The following is a 21,952-nucleotide window of genomic DNA, read 5'->3' as shown; positions in this document are numbered from 1 at the left end:
TCAATGAAGAGCATCCTGATGTATGCACCTCTGCTATTCAGGTGTTCCAGAGTTGAGTGAAAAGCAAATGAAATGGCATCTGTTTTGGACCTGTTGCTCTGGTAGGCAAAATGTAGCGAATCCAAGTCGCTCTCAGGCAGGAGTTAATGTTCATCACCAACCTCTCAAAACATTTCATTACTGTGGATGTTAGTGCTACTGGATGCTAGTCATTGAGGCAGGTTACCATGTTCTTCTCAGTCACAGGTATAATTGAAGCCTCCTTGAAGCAGGTGGGTTCTTCAGACTGCTGAAGTGAGAGGTTAAATATCTCAGTGAACACTCTAGCCAGTTGATCTTTAGTATTCGGCCAGGTACCCCGCCCAAGCTGTGTGTTTTCCAAGCGTTCACTCTCCTGAAGGCTGCTCTCACGTCAGCCTCAGAGACTGAAATCACAGGATCGTGGAGGTGCTGTGGGAGTTTGTGATGATTTGCTTTGATATACAATGACTTTTGAATACTGTGGTTACAAACAGCAAGATCCTACATGTGGCATTAGTAGCGACCACTTAATTCGCGTTTAACTCCGCTGGTTAAATGAGTAACACGGATTAGGCTGCCCAGAGATCCTAGTCATCTTGGAATATCATCAAAGGTTGCCTAAATCCTTGGTATAATACCCATCGCAAAGAAAACAGCTCAAGAATTATATTCCTTTTGTTCTTCATTTGATATTGTTTCCCAATGTAATTGAAACACTTTCCAGCACATGAGTCCTTTTCACCAGCTTGATCTCCACTCTCGTCGGACAAGGCTTACACATTCTGTGTCAAATGAGAATCATCTAATGAGCTGATTTCACAGCCTATGTACTCACTATCAAGGACTCTACAACTCGCTTTCAAGTTTACAATATTTGTCATCAGTATTTTGTATTTTTAGTTTATCTACTTTTACACATTGTGTGTATTTCTCATGGATTCTATTGTATGTCTTTGTTTTGTGAATGCCCGCAAGAAAATGAATTTCAGGATTGTATATGGTGACATGTACGTATTTTGATAATAAATTTACTTTGTTCTTTGATATGTTAACTGTTTCACTTTGCACCGATGCTGCCTGGCCTGCAGTCTACTTTTAGTATTTTGCTTTGTTTCAGATTTCCAGTGTCTGCTGTTTTATTTGTGGGATGTAGGTTGCTTGGAGTGTATATTACCAAAATCAGCAATATATCATGCCACTAACATTGTAAGATATCCCTAGCATCTAACCCAAGCAAAATTTGATTCTGAGCCACACAAGTTAACAAAAGCAAAAGGTTTTAAGCTGTCCTGAAGGAGAGCCAGGTGGAAAGTATTTCATCTCAGTCCTTGCCTCTAAAGCAGCTTCCCCTTTCTTGTGTATTTAAAGTCTGTTCAGATGTTTCATTCCCTTAAGATTTGTAGTTAGAATGTTAGCATTTCCTGTTTTCTCTTTTCTGAAGTGTTGATTATAAGCATGCTAAATCGTTGCTGTAATCTTTTAACATGGTTATTGCCTGTCCTGCCTCTTGCAGGTCAGTAATGGTGACATAAATCAGGCAGTGAGCTTCCTCACTGATGAAAGTGCCAGGGAGCCAGATTATGGAGCAACAGCCACTGAACCGGACAGTGAGTGCAGTGGAACCACAGATAACCACTCGCGTAGCAGTAAGTAGTTTCTGCCTGCAGTTGTCTTTACTTTAGTTCTGCGCCAAAAGGCAGGGTAACTGAATTCTGGTTAATCGGGGCACCACTTATCTGGAAAAACTCTTAAAGAACAAAAATGAATCAAAGAAATAGCCAGGATTCCTTTCATTTATTAGGAGCACTATGCCACTTAATTGGACAGGAGACTTTTGCCAAACAGTTTCTAACTAACGTTAGATGTGTGCACTTGTGTGGCTGTTAGACACTACACTGTGCTTAGGGTGAACAGTTTTTAAATAGAGTCAGTGCGTGTGTTTATGTTCAAAAAACAGTGATTTTTGTTACTGATAGCTGGCGAGAAATAAGCAATAAGACAATTAAGAACAGTTTTGCTCGCTGCCGCTTCAAGAATTCAGGCTTGGGATGTGAGAAATGGCCATGAGTGAAAATGAAATGATTTCACAACTTCAACAAGTTAGATACTACAAAGAATTTGAAGGTATTCAGTGTTACAGTGAAAATGAAGATTTTGAGGATGCAATCATCGACAACATAGTATGAAAGCTGTTCATTATTTGCACTAGGTGTCTGAGCTGACGTTGTTCATTTACATCAGAAGAATGCATTGTGGATAAATTCTCTGTCAATAACTATTAGAAACTAATACACAGTTTTATAATACTGCTGTAGTATTGGCAGTGCTACACTTCGGTATTTCATTTAAATACATGATTTGCTACTTAGTTTGTCTTTTTTTGCATACCTTTTTAGCTATTTCCGTGAAACTTTGTCTAATTGGGGCAGCCACTTAATTGGGCCAAAATATACTGATGTGTCCCAATTAACTGGAATCCACTGTAAATGATTGGGGTGGTATGGTAGCGTAGTGGTTAGCACAGTCACTTTGTAGCGGCAGCGATCACAGATTGGGCTTCAATTCCCACCGCTGTCTGTAAGGAGTTTGTATGTTCTCCACATGAGCATGTGGGTTTCCTCTGGGTGCTCCAGTTTCCTCCCATATTCGAAAGACATATGGTTAGGGTTAGTAAGTTGTGGTGATGTTGTGGTCATGCTGTGGTGACTTTTCTGGGCTGCCCCTCGGCGCAATCCTTGCTGATTTGATTCGACGCAAATCGCATGCGCATTTCACTGTATATAATGTTTCAATGCGCTAAATAAAAAGCTAATCTCTTGAAGATGATCTCTATTTTGGTTCTTTTCGGCTACTGGCTCCTGAACCGACCTGCTCTACCCTAATCCTACCTGAGTGACAGAACACTATGGAGCAGCTCCTGCATTACTGTGGACTTCGTTTGCACTATTGTCTATTTTGCGCAGTCTTGGTTTTTCTCTTCACTGGTATAACTTATGTTCTCTGTGCTATCCGAACCCTCGTATCTGTGATGCTGTTGCAAACAGTTTTTAAATTTTACCTACACCTCACTGCATGTGCACATGTGATAATGAGCTTAACCTGATAAATTCCCACTGTCTCTTTCAGGTGTCATTGACCTTACTGGTGATGAAAAGGAGGACCTTCAAAAAGCGATTGCACTGAGCCTGAAAGAAAGCAATAAGCTGCAGAAGGACGCTGGGATTGCCATCGAGAATCGGGACCCTAACCAGTACGAACTCCACAAGCATCCTAAAGGGAACGGGTTTGGTAGTGCTGCGCAGGTGCTAGTTTGGCAGGGGATTGAAACACAGTAAGAATATGGCAAGGTTGAGGAACAGCAAGATATAGAAGGAAAATGCATGAAATGTACATATACTTGATAAGGCAAGGCAAGAAAGAGAGGATTACATCTACTTTAGCCTGAGTTTTACATGTGGGGCAGATGAACTGAAGCCATTGTGATATTGAGGTAATGTGATTCAAAGGTGGGTAGGACATTCCTGGGTGGGGGTAATGGGGGTGGGCAGGATGTAAATGAGGACATGACATTGCAATATTAATCAAACAGTTCAGTACTACAGTAATAGGAGGAGATATTCCAGCTTCTTCAAATGAAGCAATATGATGTGAATGAAGTAACTAAAATTGTAAACTGAGCTCTAACTCCATTGGCTCCCATATTTTCTTCACAATGGCTCCTTCATCACTTTAGTCACTGCTATTTTTAATATTGAGGTGTGGATAACTCAAAATTTCCAACAATTTAAATGCCAGGAAATCTGTAGCATTGCCCTTGACTTCTGGATTCTATCAAATCCCTGAACATCACCCACTCCCATCCTTTGCGAGAAAAAGCAGCACCTAGATTTTTTGCCTTTTTATATAATTTGTTTACATGTCTTTCAACTTAATCATGCACTTATTGATTGAAAGATGATGAAAATATCCTCTTGCCTTATAGAGCAGGCGATGCAAATGCTGCTGAGAGTAAAGCTGGCTTGAAAAGGAAGAGATGTGAAGCGTGGGGTGATTCTCCTAACCCACATGATCGTAAACGGGAGGATCAGTGGCCAGTGGGACTCAAGAATGTCGGGAATACTTGCTGGTTCAGTGCCGTGATACAGGTAATGACATTGAGTGTTGAGGATCATCGTAAGTCAATGGAACAATGAGTTATCCTTAACTCTGTGGCTATTCTCTGTTATCACAGTGCATTAATAATGGTTATATAGTGTCTTTTACATAGTAAAGTATTCCAGAATACCTATTTGAAGAACAATATGGAGCCATCTGGTCAAAGAAGAGAAAAGGGAGATGGAGTGGGTAATTAATAGTATTAATCATTCCAATGATAGAAGCAGCATTTGCTATGCCACTTATAAAATTTGATTCCAATGAAGACAAATAATCAGTTCTTGAGCTTGGAATGGAATGTATTACTGCTTCTCTAAAGAACAAGCACCTAGCACTGCTGACCAGCAATGATTTTTCTTGGTATTTACAAACTGATTCTTTTTATTTTGCTTGTATCTTATATCTGTAGATTGTAAATGAGTCTGGCTGGTTTCTTCAATTATGTCTAACTCTGAATTTTTTATCTGATTCCTCCATTTCTTATTGAATTTGTTTTTGCTTTGGATTGGCAATGGATTTTCAGTACAAGGAAGTCCCTGGGATACCCTTCTGTGGTTGACTTTTTTTGTTAGCTTGGGTTTTGTTATGAGGGCTGTAGTTAAGGAAGTCTGGTTCTGATGAAAGCTCATTAGTTTTGAACCATCCTCAATTTCTCACCTGCCTATCACTTCCCCCGGGTCACCTCCTCCTTCCCTTTCTCCTATGATCAGATTCCTTCTTCTCTAGCCCTTTATCTTTCAAACCCAGCAGGCTTCACCAATACCCTTCTAACTATCCTCCTTCCCCCTCCCTACCCACCTTTTTATTCTGGCATCTTCACCCTTCGTTCCCAGTCCTGATGAGGGTCTCGGACCAAAATGTCAATTATTTATTCATTTCCATAGATGCTGCCTGACCTGCTGAGTTACTCCAACATTTTGTGTGTGTTAGTCTGAACCATTAACTCTTGTTTCTCTTTTTACAGATTCCTGTTGAGTGTTTCCAGTATTTTCTATTTTTATTTCTCCTTGAATTTAAGTAATTACTTCATTTCCTCAAAGTTAATGTGGAAATGTGCGCATATTTATCTGGCTTTTTACACAAGTTAGCATCACCCTTGTGTGGGTAGCTTAGTGCATGAGGTGGTCTGTCAATTGTGGTCCAAGCTTAAACGTTATACAGGGTAAATGACACAAGAAATGCAAAACTAGAGATACAAGCTATTTATGTAGCTCAATTAATCCTAAAGGAAATATAAGACATAATTTATCCTAAAGGAAGTATAAGGCACAATTTATCTGGGGGAAGAAAGGAATCCCAGGTCATTCTTACAATTTGAGGAGTATGGCGCCCCGTTATCAGCAAGTTCTGGGGTCAATACCAAAAATGGAAGTCCGGAAGTCAAGGCCTGATGGCCGAAGCCCTGGGTCTTCGAGTCCACTGGGAATCTTGGAGCCCTGATATCTGCAAGGCTGAAAATCGGTTGGAGCCTGGAGGCCTTGAGATGGCCCATCCTAGGGTCGGAAGACTGTGACTGGGTGGGTGGATGGGAGGGAGGAAAGGGGCTTGTTTTGCTGTTGTTGTTTTGTGTTGTTGTTCTGAGCATTGTGGACATGCTATGTTGGCGCTGGAAAGTGTGGTGACACTTGCAGGCTGCCGCTAGCATATCCTTAATGCATATCCAAATAATGCGTTTCACTGAAAGTTTACGTGTACATGTAATGAATAAATGAAATGAACTTATTGCCCTCTTTCTTTCCTCCAGTAAGCTTTCCGCACACTACCCTGACAGTTATTTTTCTTAGTTAATCTGTGCTCTAAAGTTCCTGTAGAAACCAGTATACCACTGACAGTTGGCTTCATGCTACTTAGTTTGAGTTATTATTCACATTTTCTGACAGATTCCTTTGGGACATCACTGCATAAACTGGAGTGGCAGATTTTACAGGAGGATCTGCAAGGCTGCAGGGATACAAAATGAGTTTCTGCTCAAATTCACTGATTAGAGAGCAGTGTAAAATAATATTGATGGAGATCAAATCTGTGCAGTAATTACTACTTTAATTTCTAGCCAAGCTATGCAGTAGAATTAAATTATAACTTGGCATCTCTGATATACTGTATGTCTCATTGAGCGGATGGCATGGCATTGTTGGTATGAGGTGCTAAGAATAGGCTGAGGCAGAGCACTCTTGTTGATCAGAACAGATGAGCTCACTCCACATTCTTAATGGAATATAATTGCTTAGGAATAGGTTGTGGGACAACTTGATCCAAACACATCTCCTGCAACCTCATTTAACAATGCAGCTCTCCAAAACCTTTTAAAGATGATTTTCCTCATCTCGTCCCTTTTTGTTTGTGATTTTTTTTGCATTTCCTGTTGTGTAACAATATCTACAATTGCTATAAATCTGTACATTTACTGCCTTTGAATAATTGTGTTGACTGAGGTGGAGAGTATCTGGAAAAATTCCGTTTTCCCTGTACCTCTCTAGCATTATCATAATCTAAGGCATTTCTTCCCTTCTACTCCATTTGGTATTGTCTTTAATCTCTGGATGCACCTCCCCCTTGAAAATGAGGAATTTTTATCATGTTTCTACCTTAACTTGCACTCCCGTTTATAGCTCGCTGTGGCTTCTCAACATCTCTTGGTGGCCATTCTTCACAAGACAAATAATAATGACTGTTGATAGATTAGAGTCTGCTATGATAATCCATCAATGGCCAATATTTATACAGAGTTCCTGGAGAGCAAGTCAGGATTCCTAAGTAATTTAACAATTAGAAAGGGAAGTTCAGAACTTGAGGCTTCCAATAGTGATAAAAGGAAATTGGGGACACGTAGGAGGTCAGAACAGGAAAACTTTGGAAGTTTGTAGAGCTAAAGGTGGTTAGAAGTTGAGGAACGGGAGCAGAATTAAATTATTTCACAATTACAATCTATAGGGAGCTATTTTGGGTTTAAGTTCTGTTTCAGATTCATTCAATTTCTTTGGTTTAACATCTGTGTGTTTTTTGTTTTCAGTCACTATTCCAACTACCTGTGTTTCGTCGCCTTGTGCTGAGCTACAAGGTGCCAGAAAATCCACACGAAAACTGCAGAAGCCGCACTGTAAGTTCATGAAGGAAAGGGCTCAATGGTTCACAAAAAAATTACAGTAATGGTGCACAAACTGCATTATGTGGTGGCAGGTGAATCTGAGAGGGAGAAAGGAACAGGTGGAAACAGACACAAGAGATTTGCAGTTGCTAGAAATCTGGAGTAACACACACACAAGGCTGAAGGGATTCAGCAGGTCAGGCAGCATCCATGGAAAGAAATGAACAGGTCTCAGCCCAAAACTTCAACTCTTTATTCCTCTCCATAAATGCTGCTTGATCTGCTGAGTCTCTTCAGAATCTTGTGTATGTTAGGTCAAAACATAGGAGATTGGACACACTTGAATCTGGAGGAGCTTGGCAGGTCGGGCAGCATCTTTGAAAGGAATTGTGTAGATGAATTGGGCATCCCAGATGAAGATTCTTGATTGAAAATGTGGACTGTCCATCTCCACAGATGCTGTGTAACCAAAACGGGAATAGGCAATGTTGTTAATGAAGATGTAAGGAGATCTGGATGAAACATGTCTAATGTTTCATTGGCTGTGTCCAATGGATTCTCTGCTTCACAATGTACTTCTAAGAATTCTGCTAGCTGATTCTCATGTTTACAATGACCTGCATGATTATAAAAAAAAAGGTTGAGAGGGTGACTGACAAAAAAACTCTTATGTCATAGTGTTTTATATTTGTATTTAATTTTGATTACTTTGTAGAGATTTGTTTTCACTTTGACACGAAAGAGTCTTTTTCTGTTGATCAGTGTCCAAAAAAAAGCCAAATTAAATCCACTGTGATTCAATGTTGTAAAACAATAAAACATGAAGACTTCCAAGGTGGGGTGAATACTTTTTATATGTGCTGTATGTATATTTTTTATATAAAAGTAGTGTAAGTATTGGAAAAAGAGGGCCAAAAAGTAGTGAGGTAGTGTATGTGAGTTCATTATCCCATGTGGAGTAGAGAGGCTGGGATTGAATGGCTTGTCATATGAAGAGCATTTGATGGCTCTAGGCCTGTATTTGCTGGAATTCAGAAGAATGAAGGGTGACCTCATTGAAACCTATTGAATGGTGAAAGGCCTTGATAGAGTGGATATGGAGAGGATGTTTTTTATGGTGGGGGAGTCGAAGACCAGAGAGCACAGCCTCAGAATAGAGGGGTATCCTTTTAAAACAGAGATGAGGAGGAATTTCTTTAGCCGGAGAGTGGAGAATCTATGGAATTCTTTGCCACAGGCAGCCATAGAGGCCAAGTCTTTATGCATATTTAAGGCAAAGGTTGGTAGATTCTTCATTGGTCAGGGCATGAGGGAATATGGGGAGAAGGCAGAAGATTTGGGCTGAGAGGAAAATTGGATCAGCCATGATTGGAGCAGACTCGATATGCTAAATGGCCTAATTCTGCTCCTATATCTTACGATGTTCTGAAATGACAGTGAATATTATCAATCTTACCTCTTTAAAATTTGGCCATTGATAACCAATCTTAAATAGTTTGCACATTAATGCATCCACTGTTCTCTCAAAATTTTGATTGAAAACATTTCATGTTCTGTCCTAAATAGTTAACCCTTTTTTTGCAGGGCATATTTTCTGATTATTCAGCTGTCAATCACTTATGTCATGATGTTGCAGTGTTACATCAGTCTTTATTTTGAATTTTTTAATGTAATCTTCTATTTTAAAACTATGGTTTTACGGAAATGAGATTTATTCCTTTTGCTCAGATTGAACTTTTAAAGTTTTCAAGAGGATCATTCTTTGTTTTATTTCAATGGATTTTCTCCAATTCTCAGTCTTCCTGCTTCTGGTGAAAAGAATGAACTGCAATGTCAATAAGAAAGAAATTCAGGGATAAGTAATGGACCTGCTGATGGATCTCAGCTTGAAACATCGGCTCTTTATTCCCCTCCATAGATGCTGTCTGACCTGCTGAATTCCTTCAACGTTTTGTGTGTGTTACTGTGGAATCTCTTGTGTTTGTAAATGATGGAAGGTAAACTGCATACATCACTCCTTAGGGAAAAAAAACCATATATTTGGAACCCTCCTATTCTTTAGAAATGGTTCACTTCAGATATTATAAGACTTGGCATTCTGGTTCTTGCAAAGCAATGTTGAGCAATTTATTCAGCACTTACAACAGAGTATATTCACTCTAGAGAGTTATTTAAATAATTGTGTTTCTTCTTTAACAGGAGCTGCGAAACTTGGCCTTTATGCAGGAACTTCGCTGTCTGTTTGCATTGATGGTTGCCTCCAAACGGAAGTATGTTGATCCTTCTAATGCAGTAGATCTTCTTAAAGATGCATTTCGGTCAGCTGAAGCACAGCAGGTGAGTTTGTACCATGTGGAAATATTGTCATCCGTGGCATACACTGGCTAATTAAACAGAAGTGTTCAATGCTGATAAATGCAGAAGATGTTAAAATGCTTGGTGAATTAGAAACCATCTGGAAAGGAATGAAAGGTTAATATTTCCCTTGTGGACTTGCCACAGTTGTTGAGGCTTCAGGAGCTAATCTACCTGCCTGTTGATCAATTGACACCATTGGGTAATTTATAATGTTGACTGGATGCAGAATACTCAATATGCCTAGGAGCAGAATTCAGCCATTCCATGGAATCTGCTTGCCATTCAATCATCACTGATTTATTATCCTTCTTCCTTCATTCTCTAGCCTTCTTCCTGTAACCTTTGACTCCCTTTCAAATCAAGAGCCTAAAACTTCTGCTTTAAATATATTCAATGATTTGATCTTCATAGTCATTGGTGGCAATGAATTCCACGGATACACCACCCTCTGGCTAAAGAAATTCCTCCTAATCTCTGTTCTAAAGTAACATCCTTCAATTCTGAGCTGTGTCCTCTGGTTCTAGACTCTCCCACTATTGAAGGAACCTCAGCACGTCCACCCTATCCAGGCCTTTCAATATTCGATAGATTTCAATGAGACACCACCCAGATTTCCTCGTGTTTGCTCAGCAAGTACAGGCCTAGAGCCAACAGATGCTATTCATATGTTAACTCTTTCATTCCCAGGATCATTCTCATGAACTTCCTCTGGGCTCTCTCCAGTGCCAGCACATCCATCCTTAGACAAGGGGCACAAAACGGTTCAAAAACCTCCAGATGCAGTCTAGTCAATGCCTTAAAAAGCTTCATCATTGCTTTTATATTTTAATCCTGTTTCATACTGCAATGCAGTTTGTTCCATGTGTGATGTGTTATTGATTTCTTTGTACCTCAAATATTTTGAGTAACCTTTTCTCCATTTCCAGTTATAACGTAGCTAGCTTAGTATTTATCACTACACTGATTGGTACATCATAACTGGAGTTATGAAAAGTGCTTACCAATTTCATCTTTGAGAAAGAGTTGCTAAGTGAAGTTTGAAAGATCCTGGTTTGGCTAGGTTGCTACCACTTATACCTCTGAAGTGGTGATTGATATCTGCGCACAGAAGGAAAGGGGGCGATACAGGTTAAGCTGTGATCCAGTTTGTAGTTCAACATGTGTTAACATTTTCAGCATTGTGGTTTTTATCAGCCGACTGTTTAGGTTGTGATATTGTTACTGGGGTTGTTCTGTAGCCCTTGACCTTTCCCACCCACCTGGCTTCACCTATCACCTTCCAGCCTCTTTTCCCTCCCCCGCCACCTTTTAATTCAGGCATCTCACTCCTTCCCTCTCTGTCCCAAATAGGGTCTTGGCCCGAAATGTCAACTGTTTACTCTTTTCCATAGACGCTGCCTGACCTGATGAGTTCCTCCAGCATTTTGTGTGTGTGCTGCTTTTGTTCTCTAGATCTTCTGCCAGCTTGACAGAACTGTCAATACTTTGAATCATAAGATTAAGGATTTGAATCCCATAGACTTTTAACCTAGGCCAACAGACTGAATCTGTGCACAACAAAGGGAATGCTGCCTTGGCAGATGTGTCTTCTGACAGGTTCCATCTTGTATAGGTACAGTATTAAAGGTGAAAACAGCTGGGTTTTGTTGGAATGACTGTCGAAGAGGAGATCAGATGAAATGAAGAGTCTTTGTGATTTTTGTCTTTGCTTTTAACCAGGATGTGAGTGAGTTTACACACAAACTCCTGGATTGGTTGGAAGATTCTTTCCAATTGGCAGCAAGTACAAAGTAAGTAAAGAGAAAGATAAAAATTAGCTTTATTTGTCACACGTACATCAAAACATGCAGTGAAAAACGTTGTTTGCATCAATGACCAGCCCACATGGGATGTATGCAGCCTGCAAGTGTCGCCATGCTTCAGGCACCAACATAGCATGTCCACAACTTACTAATCCTAACCAGTAAGTGCACCTCTTCATCTAAATGCTCACTGTCGTAAAGACACTCAGTAGGGGAACCTTGCAGAAGTCAGATTCTGCTTTAATATGAACATGATATCTTAAAACAAAATATTTGAATAGGAATTATCATCATCATGCTCTTGTCGCTGATAATTTTCTCCAAATCATTGAAAAGGTTGGTATAAAATTAGTTGGGGGAAATGAATATTTTATAGTTTAATTTTACTAGAGCTACATATAATTAAAGTCATAGAGTGCTATAATACAAAAATTGGCCCTTTAGCTCATCTACTCTGCCTAGTCCCATCAACGTGCACCTGGACCATAGTCCTCCATACCCTTCTCATCCGTATACTTATTCAAACTTCTCTTGAATGTTGCAGTCACTTTACAGAGTTTCTGCAAATATATAATCAGCACTCCCCTTCAGGCTGTCACTGTATATATTGCTCCATCACCTGTTGTCTGCTGTCTGTCAATTAAATCATACACTCAGTGGCCACTTTATTAGGTACACCTGTGCACCTGCTCGTTATTGCAAATATCTGATCAGCCAGTCGTAGCAGCAACTCAATGCATAAAAACATGCAGACATAGTTAAGAGGTTTATCTGTTGTTCAGATGAAACATCAGAATGGGAAAGAAATGTGATCTAAGTGACTTTGACCATGCTGCCAGGTGGGGTGGTTTGAGTATCTCAGAAACTGATGATCTTCTTGGATTTTCATGCACAGTAGTTTCTGGAGTTTACAGAGCATGGTGTGAAAAACAAAACAAAAAATCCAGTGAACGCCAATTCTGCGGGTGAAAACACCTTGTTAATGAGAGAGGTCGGAGGAGAATGGCCAGACTGGTTCAGTCTGACAGGAAGGTGACAGTAACTCAAATAACCACACGTTACAACAGTGGTGTGCAGAAGAGCATCTCTGAATGCACAACACGTTGACCCTTGAAGTGGATGGGCTACAGCAGCAGAAGACCATGAACATACACTTAGTGGCCACTTTATTGGGCACAGGAGACACCTAATAAAGTGACCACTGAGTGTAGTATCCAGGCTTCCATTTTCCCTTTAATGCCATTGTCTTCTATTTTTTCAGGTGCCTGTTGTGAAATATCATTTATTTTGTATTTTCTCTCAATTAACCATTAAGTCAGGGGTTCCCAACCTTTTTAGTGCCATGGACCCCTACCATTAACTGAGGGGTCTGTGGACCCCAGGTTGACAACCTCTGCATTAAAAGGAAGCCTATGACTGTGCTTAAAAATATTTGTCCTCTGTGTGCTACAGAAATTCATGCAAAACGTCGCAAAATCCAATGGTGGAGCTCTTCTATGGCACATTTTTGGCTGAAGGCATTCATGACGGTACAGAGTTCATAAAATAATTCAGATAATTTAAAAGGTTGCATTTATTTTGTTAATTTTGTAAATTGCATGTAATTAGGAAGGTCAAATGACATTTGGATCCTTAGGTGCTGGGAGGCAAAGGAGCATGAAACATACTTAGTGGGCTGATTCTTTTAACTTTGCTTATTTTGGTTATAAGACCTGTAGCGACAAAACTAAACTAAAACTAATTCAAAATCAATTGCCACTAGCCTGCGACTGCTGCAGAGCCCTTAGCTCCAATGAAATGGTTGTTCCAATGAGTCAAATCCTTTATTCGATCCTTTATTAGCAATTAGCAAACATACAGTCTTGAAGCAATGAAACTTAAGCTTACCCAAGTGTAAGCTAAGCAATATTTAGCGCTGTTGAACGTTATCTCAGCAGTCAGCAAAAGATGTGATTTCCCCCTCCCACTTCCAAGCCATGAAATAAGCAAGAATATGTAACTTGTTCCCTTCTCTTTAACGTGGCCCCACTGGTAACTAGTTACCATAATAAACACACAACATGGAATACAATGCAGATAGAGAACACATACATGGCTCCTACACCCCAGCCCCCTAATTATTTTACTATAATAATTACAACTATATGCTGCCAAAACACAGGTGACATGAAATCTTAACATACACACAAATGTCCCCTTTTGTTATGTGGTCCATCCTGGATCGTGATTTTCTCTTGACAAGCCAGGTTGTTCCTCTTGACTGCATTCAGGAAAATCTGTCTTGAATCGCTGCTGCCAAAGCTCATCGAAATGCAAAACTGAAATCCCATTAATTGTCAGCGCTGGCTGAGTGTCGTCTCTTCTACCACCAGTGTATTTGTTTTGGTGGTCCATTAACAGTCCAGCCCAGCATTGTGTTGGTTGCATTAGGGTCTATCATTAACACTGCAATTCACTTGCAGTGGCTCCAATGCTTTCGGCACATTCGTCCCTATCAGCAGCTCAGTTTCTGGCAGTGTGCTTCAGGTGAGACTATTCCTGACAATCTCTGATGAGGAATGTTTCCTTTGTAGACGGGCATATGTTCCTGTGTATAGATGTTAGGCAGTTCACAATAAGTTTTCACCATCTCAGCCAGCCACTTCCAGTCCTGAAACGACGTAGCTACTCACAGCATTCTCATGACCCCTCAATGCGTAAGAGAATGTGTAATTCCTTTTGCTGTCAGGTTGAGCTTGTTTATGAGGCTCTCTGTGCAGAACACTGCTGTACCTCCTTGATCTAGGAAAGCATAAATACCCACTGTCTTATTACTCTTTACCTGAACTGGAATTATCGGAAGTTTTCACTTATGATTGCCAGCTCCCATAAAGCCATTAGATATCAGACTGTTACTCGCTGCTGTGTCTGATTCTCTCTCAGCTTGTTTCGAATCAGCCGGGCTCAGTTGTAGCTTCACGCTCCACAGTAGCAGTAAAGCTGTTTTCTTTAGCTTGAGAATGTACTTGTTCACGCCTTTACTTACTGCCAGCGATGTAGAACATAGAAAATCTACAGCACGTTAGAGGCCCTTCAGCCCACAATGTTGTGCCGACCATGTAACCTACTCTAGAAGCTGCCTAGAATTTCCCTACCGCAAAGCCCTCTATTTCCCTAAGCATTGTATTTTTTCACAGTAGCCGCAAAGCATTTGTATTTCTTGTAGCAATCTTTACTTACCTTTCAATAAAACCAACAATGTCAGTGAAAATAACCTTGTGGATGCATCTTTCTTGCAGTTTATAGACAGCCAACTTCCTCTTTTTGCATTTTCCCCAAAGTTTGTCAGGCAATTTGTTTATAGCAACCCTCATACTAGCAGGCATGTCCAACTCACACATGTCCTACATGTCTTCTGTGGCATTGCAGCAGCCTCTAAGATAAAGACGGTAATCTTGAAGAGCTTTCATCTCTTCCAATTTGATATGCGGTCAAGAAAGAGCCTTTTCCATGTTGCCACAGCAATTTTGTGCTCATGACTAAAATGTTCCTGTAGTAAAGCTTGGGCCTTCAGTTATTCTTGCTCCGGGCTGGCTCCTTGGCAATTTTTGACGAGCTCTCTAGGGTGACCTCCAGTGAGCTGTTCTGGAAAATGGCCACACTCACCAGAATCATCAGTCTTGCCTTCAATGCTATTCTTGAAAGTCCTCATAAATGAATGATACTGCAATGCTTCACCAACAAAGGTTTGAATCTCTCTTTTAGGCAGAGATGTGATGTGTTGTTGTTGCTTCACTATGCTTGTTATTTCCCTTTGGGTCCTTGTGGCCTCCAGCGCGGCATTTAGACCCTTATCATCTGAAGCACCAGTGTCGCCCTACTGCAGTTCATTACCTTTGTATGTAATACAGCCTGTTCGTTGGCTTTGTAAATATTTTCATTTCTTCCAACAAACTGCCTATCAACATCACATACTTGTTTAATTTCTCTCTGTCTTGGCTTCAAAGTCACTGCTTTCAGCTGGACTTGCATTGTTTCCAAGTGCGCAAACCAGACAAGAGGCAAATTCAGTTCAGCTTTTCACAAAACCAAGGGCAAAATCTTCAGGCAACCACCACTATACAGCTTTTCAGTCCAAACCAGTTGGACACGGCAAAGATGACCATTCAAAACTGTTTCAAACCCAAATACATAGCATGAATCAACAAATAGTCGTTACTTGCTGCAAGCTGCTCCAATCAGCAGAGCTCCAAACTTTTAGGACCTATCGAATGAGTGTTTGGTATAACTGTCAAAATCTTTTGCTGACAAAATGTAGTGGCAAAACTAAACCAAAACAAACAACTGACACTAGCCCGCAACCACTATGGAGTTATGACAAACCTTATTGAATTTTTTGAAGAAGTTACGAGGAATGTTGACGAGGGTAAGGCAGTGGATGTAGTCTATATGGACTTCAGCAAAGCCTTTGACAAAGTTCCACATGGAAGGTTAGTTAAGAAGGTTCAGTCGTTAGGTATTAATGCTGGAGTAATAAAATGGATTCAACAGTGGCTAGATGGGAGATGCCAGAGAGTAGTGGTGGATAATTGTTCATCCGGATGGAGGCCGGTGACTAGCGGGGTGCCTCAGGGATCTGTTTTGGGCCCAATGTTGTTTGTAATATACATAAATGATCTGGATAATGGGGTGGTAAATTGGATTAGTAAGTATGCCGATGATACTAAGGTAGGAGGTGTTGTGGATAATGAGGTGGGTTTTCAAAGCTTGCATGGAGATTTATGCCGGTTAGAAGAATGGGCTGAACGTTGACAGATGGAGTTTAATGCTGAGAAGTGTGAGGTTCTACATTTTGGCAGGAATAATCCAAATAGAACATACAGGGTAAATGGTAGGGCATTGAGGAATGCAGTGGAACGGAGAGATCTAGGAATAACAGTGCATAGTTCCCTGAAGGTGGAGTCTCATGTAGATAGGGTGGTGAAGAAGGCTTTTGGAACGCTGGCCTTTATAAATCAGAGCATTGAGTACAGAAGTTGGGATGTAATGTTAAACTTGTACAAGGCATTGGTAAGGCCAAATTTGGAATATTGTGTACAGTTCTGGTCACTGAATTATAGGAAAGATATCAATGAATTAGAGAGAGTGCAGAGACGATTTACTAGGATGTTACCTGGGTTTCAGCACTTAAGTTACAGAGAAAGGTTGAACAAGTTAGGTCTCTATTCATTGGAGCGTAGAAGGTTGAGGGGGATTTGATCGAGGTATTTAAAATTTTGAGAGGGATAGATAGAGCCGTGAATAGGCTGTTTTCATTGAGAATAGGGGAGATTCAAACGAGAGGACATGATTTGAGAGTTAGGGGGCAGAAGTTTAAGGGAAACACGAGGGGGTATTTCTTTACTCAGAGAGTGATAGCTGTGTGGAATGAGCTTCCTGTAGAAGTAGTAGAGGCCAGTTCAGTTGAGTCATTTAAGGTAAAATTGGATAGGTATATATGGACAGGAAAGGAGTGGAGGGTTATGGGCTGAGTGCGGGTAGGTGGGACTAGGTGAGATTAAGAGTTTGGCACGGACTAGGAGTGCCGAGATGGCCTGTTTCCATGCTGTGATTGTTATATGGTTATATAATACTTCCATGGCGTGCCCTCAGCTCCATTGAAATGGAGTCGAATCTTTTATTAGCAATTAGCAAACATACAATCTTGAAGCAATGAAACTTAAGCATATCCAAGTGTAAGCTAAACGGTATTTAGCATTATTGAGCATTATCTCAGCAGTCAGCAGAAGATACGTCCCAAGCCACAAATCGCCATGAAATAAGCATATTTCATGAAATAACTTATTCCCTTTGCTTTTACCACATTCTCCTCCTCCTCCCCCCCCCCCCCATACTTGTGACCAACTTACCATAATACACATAATAAACACTCAACACTGAATACAATGCAGATGGAGAATGGATTCATGACTCCTACAAGACCCTTATGCCAGCTGAACTTGACTCCGCTCTAGAAGTCAGAAGCCCAGTGCAGGTCACTTCATTGGCATTCCTGTTATTTTCCTATATTTTTTCTTGGGAAAGGCTATAGAGCTCATTGGTGTGAAAGCAAGAGTTTCATTTTCATAGGAGCTGGTTCAATTCTGAGCCAAGTTAGAAGCAAAGGAGCCAATAATTGATAGCTCATTAATAGTGAAGCGTGGCATTCCCCAAATGTGATGAACAAGATCCTTTCCTTTCATACACCGTGGCCAAGTGAAAGCACAGTTTGTTTTAAACTTGATCTTTTAGCACACCTTCAATGTCAGTCTCTTTTAATTTTGTCTATCTACCCCCTCCCCCTCCAGATCTGTTGATTTTGTAGAATTACTTGTTAGCTTTTTACCTTCATGCAGCTGGAGCAGAGAACCGCAGCATGGGGCAATGCCCATTTTAATCGTATTTATTGTGACACCACTACACTCATTGGGATTGTTAATCTATTGGTTCACTATGATAAGTCACGGAGATTCTTCTCTTTACGTGTAATTTGTATTCCATTCACTGGGCAATTTCTTCAGCAAATTGCAAAGTTTATTCAATAGAGCATCATCGTGCAGTTCAATTAGGCTCCGTTTGATAACTTAAAAGATCTGTGCATTGTAAAATAAATTATTTCCGTTAGGTCTTATTCATCTTCAACTCATTTTTAAATCAACAATGATAACATGTCATGCCATTATGGTGTGGAACCTTCCCCATTGCTTTTAGTGAAAGTTTAAAAAATATTCAGAAGCATTTCATCATTCATACCATGCCGTTTATTCTTGATAAAATTTATTCTGTGTTGCCTTAAGAATTGGTTGTCTACGTTCCCAAAACTTGTCAGATTTTGAAAATAGACCATCAAATAAATATTATGTTGAGACTTGGCTCCTATTTGTTCTTAATGGGGAATGACACCTAAAATGTCTGAAGGTTAAAGTGGAACCATGTTAGTGAGATAAAAGTTTTATTTCAAGTCTATAAAAAGTGCACCTGGCTATTTGTATTGATCAGATACAAAAGGAGTGTAGTTACGATTAAAAGTTAATGATAAGTTTTCCAACATGAACTTAGATATTTCACTTTCTTCAACAATGCAGTTGTTTCAATTCTTAACTCTGTCAATGTGAATAATATCTCTTATAAAATGTATTCCTTGCAAAATATGAGATTATGTGGTGCCATTCTTTTGTATCAACTATGCCACCTGAAGCCATCTTACAGTCTTGTTTGTCTTATTGTCACTTCTGCAGGCAAGATGTTCTCTAATATTGAAACGTTCGGACAGTATCCTCTACAGGTTAATGGATTTAATGATCTCCATGAGTGTCTGGAAGGAGCCATGGTTGTTGGAGAGATTGAGACTCTGCATTCAGATCAGTCAGTGAGATCTGGCCAAGAGGTGAGAATAAGAAAAGAACAGTAGGTGCCACATCTTCTTGCCCTGTTGCTGCTGCTCTTATCCATGTGTGACAGTCCATCTCCATCTGGGAAATATTTTTCTCTAGATTTTCTTGGAAAAATGCAGTAAAGTCCCAACAGCTTGGTTATGGCTCCAATATTTTGTCTTCCATCTTGGAAATTTGGGGCCTCTGAAGACTGGAATTTATCTCTATCCATATTTTCATTTTCTTCTCTCTTTTCGTCACCTTTCTAATCCAGTAAATGACTGTGAATTTCATTACTATTTCAAGGGACCTGGTCACGTGCAGAACGTTGAGATTTTCGGTAACAGCCGAGTTTAATTTGAGAGGAGATGGGAAAAATCAATATCTATGTATGAACTTTGTCAGAATCAGCTTTATTATCACTGACATATGTCTTGAAATTTGTTGTTTTGTGGCAGCGGTACAATGCAATACAATAATAAAAATTACTCTATGTTACAATAAAAATAATGAATAATGCAAAGGGAAGTAGTGAGGTTGTGTTCCTCTTTTGTACTATTTATTTATTTTATTTTTCCTTCCTATTCATTCCTTACTAACTTTCGAGATTAATCCATGAATGGACAAGTTCAATTCTCAAGTGTTCACATTAACCTCAGTTCTCACTAAAACTCTGATATTCAGCTCTGCCATTTTGTTTTTCAGAACTGGTTTACAAAATTGCCTCCTGTGCTGACTTTTGAACTCTCTAGATTTGAGTTCAATCAATCCTTGGGAAGACCAGAAAAAATTCACAAGAAACTGGAATTTCCTCACATCATCTATATGGACAGGTAGGTTCAGCCGGTGGTCAGTAGAAAGTGTTTATGGAGAATTAATGATTGGTTTATTTTGATAAGTGATCTGGATGGATGGCATGCAAAGCAAAAGTTTTTCACACTACTTTGGTGCATGTGACAACAATAAACCAGTTTATAATTTACAATGCCTTAAAGATCCCAGGTCTTTAATATCCAAATTATGTGCAAGGTCGGTTTTCTGATGTTGCAGCTTGGTTTATAACACAAACGCAGAGTAAGTTAGATTCGTATTATACTGTAAATTCAGAATATATTAGAATGTTACAGATGTCTTTTCACTATGAAGCATTGTCATTTGTTATACCAGATGTACTATAGAAGTTGAGAGAGTTGCATGATGCATCTATGAGATGGGTCTAAAACGGTAAATCTGGAATCCCTTATTCTGTCTTCTGCCCCCTTTCCAACCCTGATGAAGTATCTTGGCCCAAAGTGTTGACTGTTTATTCCTTTCCATAGATGCTGCCTGCCCTGCTGAGTTCCTCCATCGTTTTGTGTATATGACTCTGGATTTTCAGCATCTGCAGAATCTCTTGTGTTTATAATTTGGAATCTTTTTGCCATGTTGAGAGATTTCTTAGAAAATTGCATTGATTTATGACAGACCAGTCTGTTTTCTACACTTTAATGCTTGCTTTGCAATAAATTTATCAGATAATTTGGACACAGTAGAGGTATGCTAGTTTCCAATTTCACTAGACTCTACTTTTTACTTAATAAATCTTTGATTCTTGCTAATAAGCCCAACAAGTTAGATGGTGATTTACATTTCATGTGGCTGTTCCAGATGAATTTGGAATGCTTACTGTTGTGAGTGCTGAATGCAAAGTGGGAATGGAAGTTTAACCAAGTGAAACTATTTCAAATTGTTTCATTTATACCTGCTCACATGCATACAGCCAGTAAAGTATGATTAAAAGGTGATTTGGTACCTGTGTCGAGGTGCCACATACCTCTGTCCAAGAGGCAGGCAGGAAGGAAGGAATTCAGTAAATCTCTGGTTTCTCATGTAAATTCCAAAATAAAAGAGCAATTTGAATAATATTGCAAAATCTTTCCTGCTTGGAAATGAGACTCCGGTTCATTGTTGCAACCTTCTTTAAGATTCTGGGGCTGTACTCCATCTTAACTTCCCCAACCCCTATTCCCTCATCCCAAATGTTCAAACCGATGCCAACCTCAGGGAGAAAGATCATTTCTAAGCCACACCAGAGACCAGAGTTTGCAATCCAAATTGATGTATGCTGAGGGAGCATTCTACCATCTTTCAGATGAAACGATTGGAATCTGATCTCATGTACTCTGGTGGACATCACTAGATATTTATCGAATAACAACTACATTTTCCCCGGTGCCCTGACCAAGAACCAGCGTGGATCTCATTGTTTGTTGTCTTTGAGTTATCAACTGTATTTCTCTGCAGTACAGGAGGCCTATTGCAAAAGTAATTCACTGGCTATGAAGCGCTTTGGGATATTCAAAAGCTGTTAAAAGTTCTCTGTAAAGGCAAATTATTTCCAAATTATAAAGATCTGGTAATTGAGGATGGGTTAGTAACTTGGAGCTTGTACGTAGATACTGTATCACTATATCAGGAGGTAGTCGTTTCAGCTAATGAGCATTATGTTTAAAGCTTCACTATTTAAAACAACCGTTTCACTACTGTCCTTCAGGAAGAGGGTGTTCACCATGGTTTAATCTACATTAGTCTTTCATGATGCTTTTTCATCTTGGTGATAATGTAATACTACTACACCTAGCAAGCTAATTATTAAATAAAATTTTGATTGCTAGACCCCATTATCTACTCTTCTGTGATAGCCTTTATTGCAATTGAGATTTAAGCAAAGTTCGGCTTTAGATTAGTGTCTAACCATTAATGTTGTTATAAATTTTACAGGATAAGGCAAGTCGCCTTAAAATGATCTGCAGTGTCTGTGGTTCAAGGGAAGGAAGATATTATTTATTTAGAGATACAGCACAGAACAGGCCCTTCCTGGTCCAATGAGCCACACCACCCAGCAACCCACCTATTTAACCCCAGCTTAATCACAGGACAATTTACAATGACCAATTAACCTACTAACTGGTACAAATTTGGTCTATGTGAGGAAACCAGAGCACCCAGAGAAAACCCACGTGTTCACAGGGAGGACGTACAAAACTCCTTATAAACAACATTGAAATTGAACTCTGACCACCAACACTCCAAGCTGTAGTCGTGTCATGCTAACCGCTACGTGGTGTTAATATTGACTTTGTGTAGTGGGAAGTGGTTTG

General features: G+C 39.8%; 1 protein-coding gene across 6 annotated transcripts in view; it reads left to right on the top strand.

The window, feature by feature from the left end:
* The window catches only part of usp28 (ubiquitin specific peptidase 28), a 108,038-nt gene that overhangs the window by 45,504 nt on the left and 40,582 nt on the right, over positions 1–21,952 (top strand). For 5 of the 6 annotated variants that reach the window (XM_059956849.1, XM_059956848.1, XM_059956850.1 and 2 more), the window contains 9 exons: positions 1,535–1,667; positions 3,148–3,271; positions 4,004–4,166; positions 7,187–7,273; positions 9,461–9,598; positions 11,339–11,409; positions 12,874–12,950; positions 18,678–18,826; positions 19,518–19,645. In XM_059956849.1, coding sequence (XP_059812832.1) covers positions 1,535–1,667; positions 3,148–3,271; positions 4,004–4,166; positions 7,187–7,273; positions 9,461–9,598; positions 11,339–11,409; positions 12,874–12,950; positions 18,678–18,826; positions 19,518–19,645 — 1,070 coding nt within the window. Of the gene's footprint in view, positions 1–1,534; positions 1,668–3,147; positions 3,272–4,003; positions 4,167–7,186; positions 7,274–9,460; positions 9,599–11,338; positions 11,410–12,873; positions 12,951–18,677; positions 18,827–19,517; positions 19,646–21,952 lie in introns of those variants that run through there. The other variant, XM_059956851.1, reaches the window with a different exon arrangement.

The sequence above is a fragment of the Hypanus sabinus genome, chromosome X2 (genome assembly GCF_030144855.1).
Source record: "Hypanus sabinus isolate sHypSab1 chromosome X2, sHypSab1.hap1, whole genome shotgun sequence".
Classification (NCBI taxonomy): domain Eukaryota; kingdom Metazoa; phylum Chordata; class Chondrichthyes; order Myliobatiformes; family Dasyatidae; genus Hypanus; species Hypanus sabinus.
Note: the sequence above shows the minus strand (reverse complement) of the source record. Positions and strands in the feature narration are given on the sequence as shown.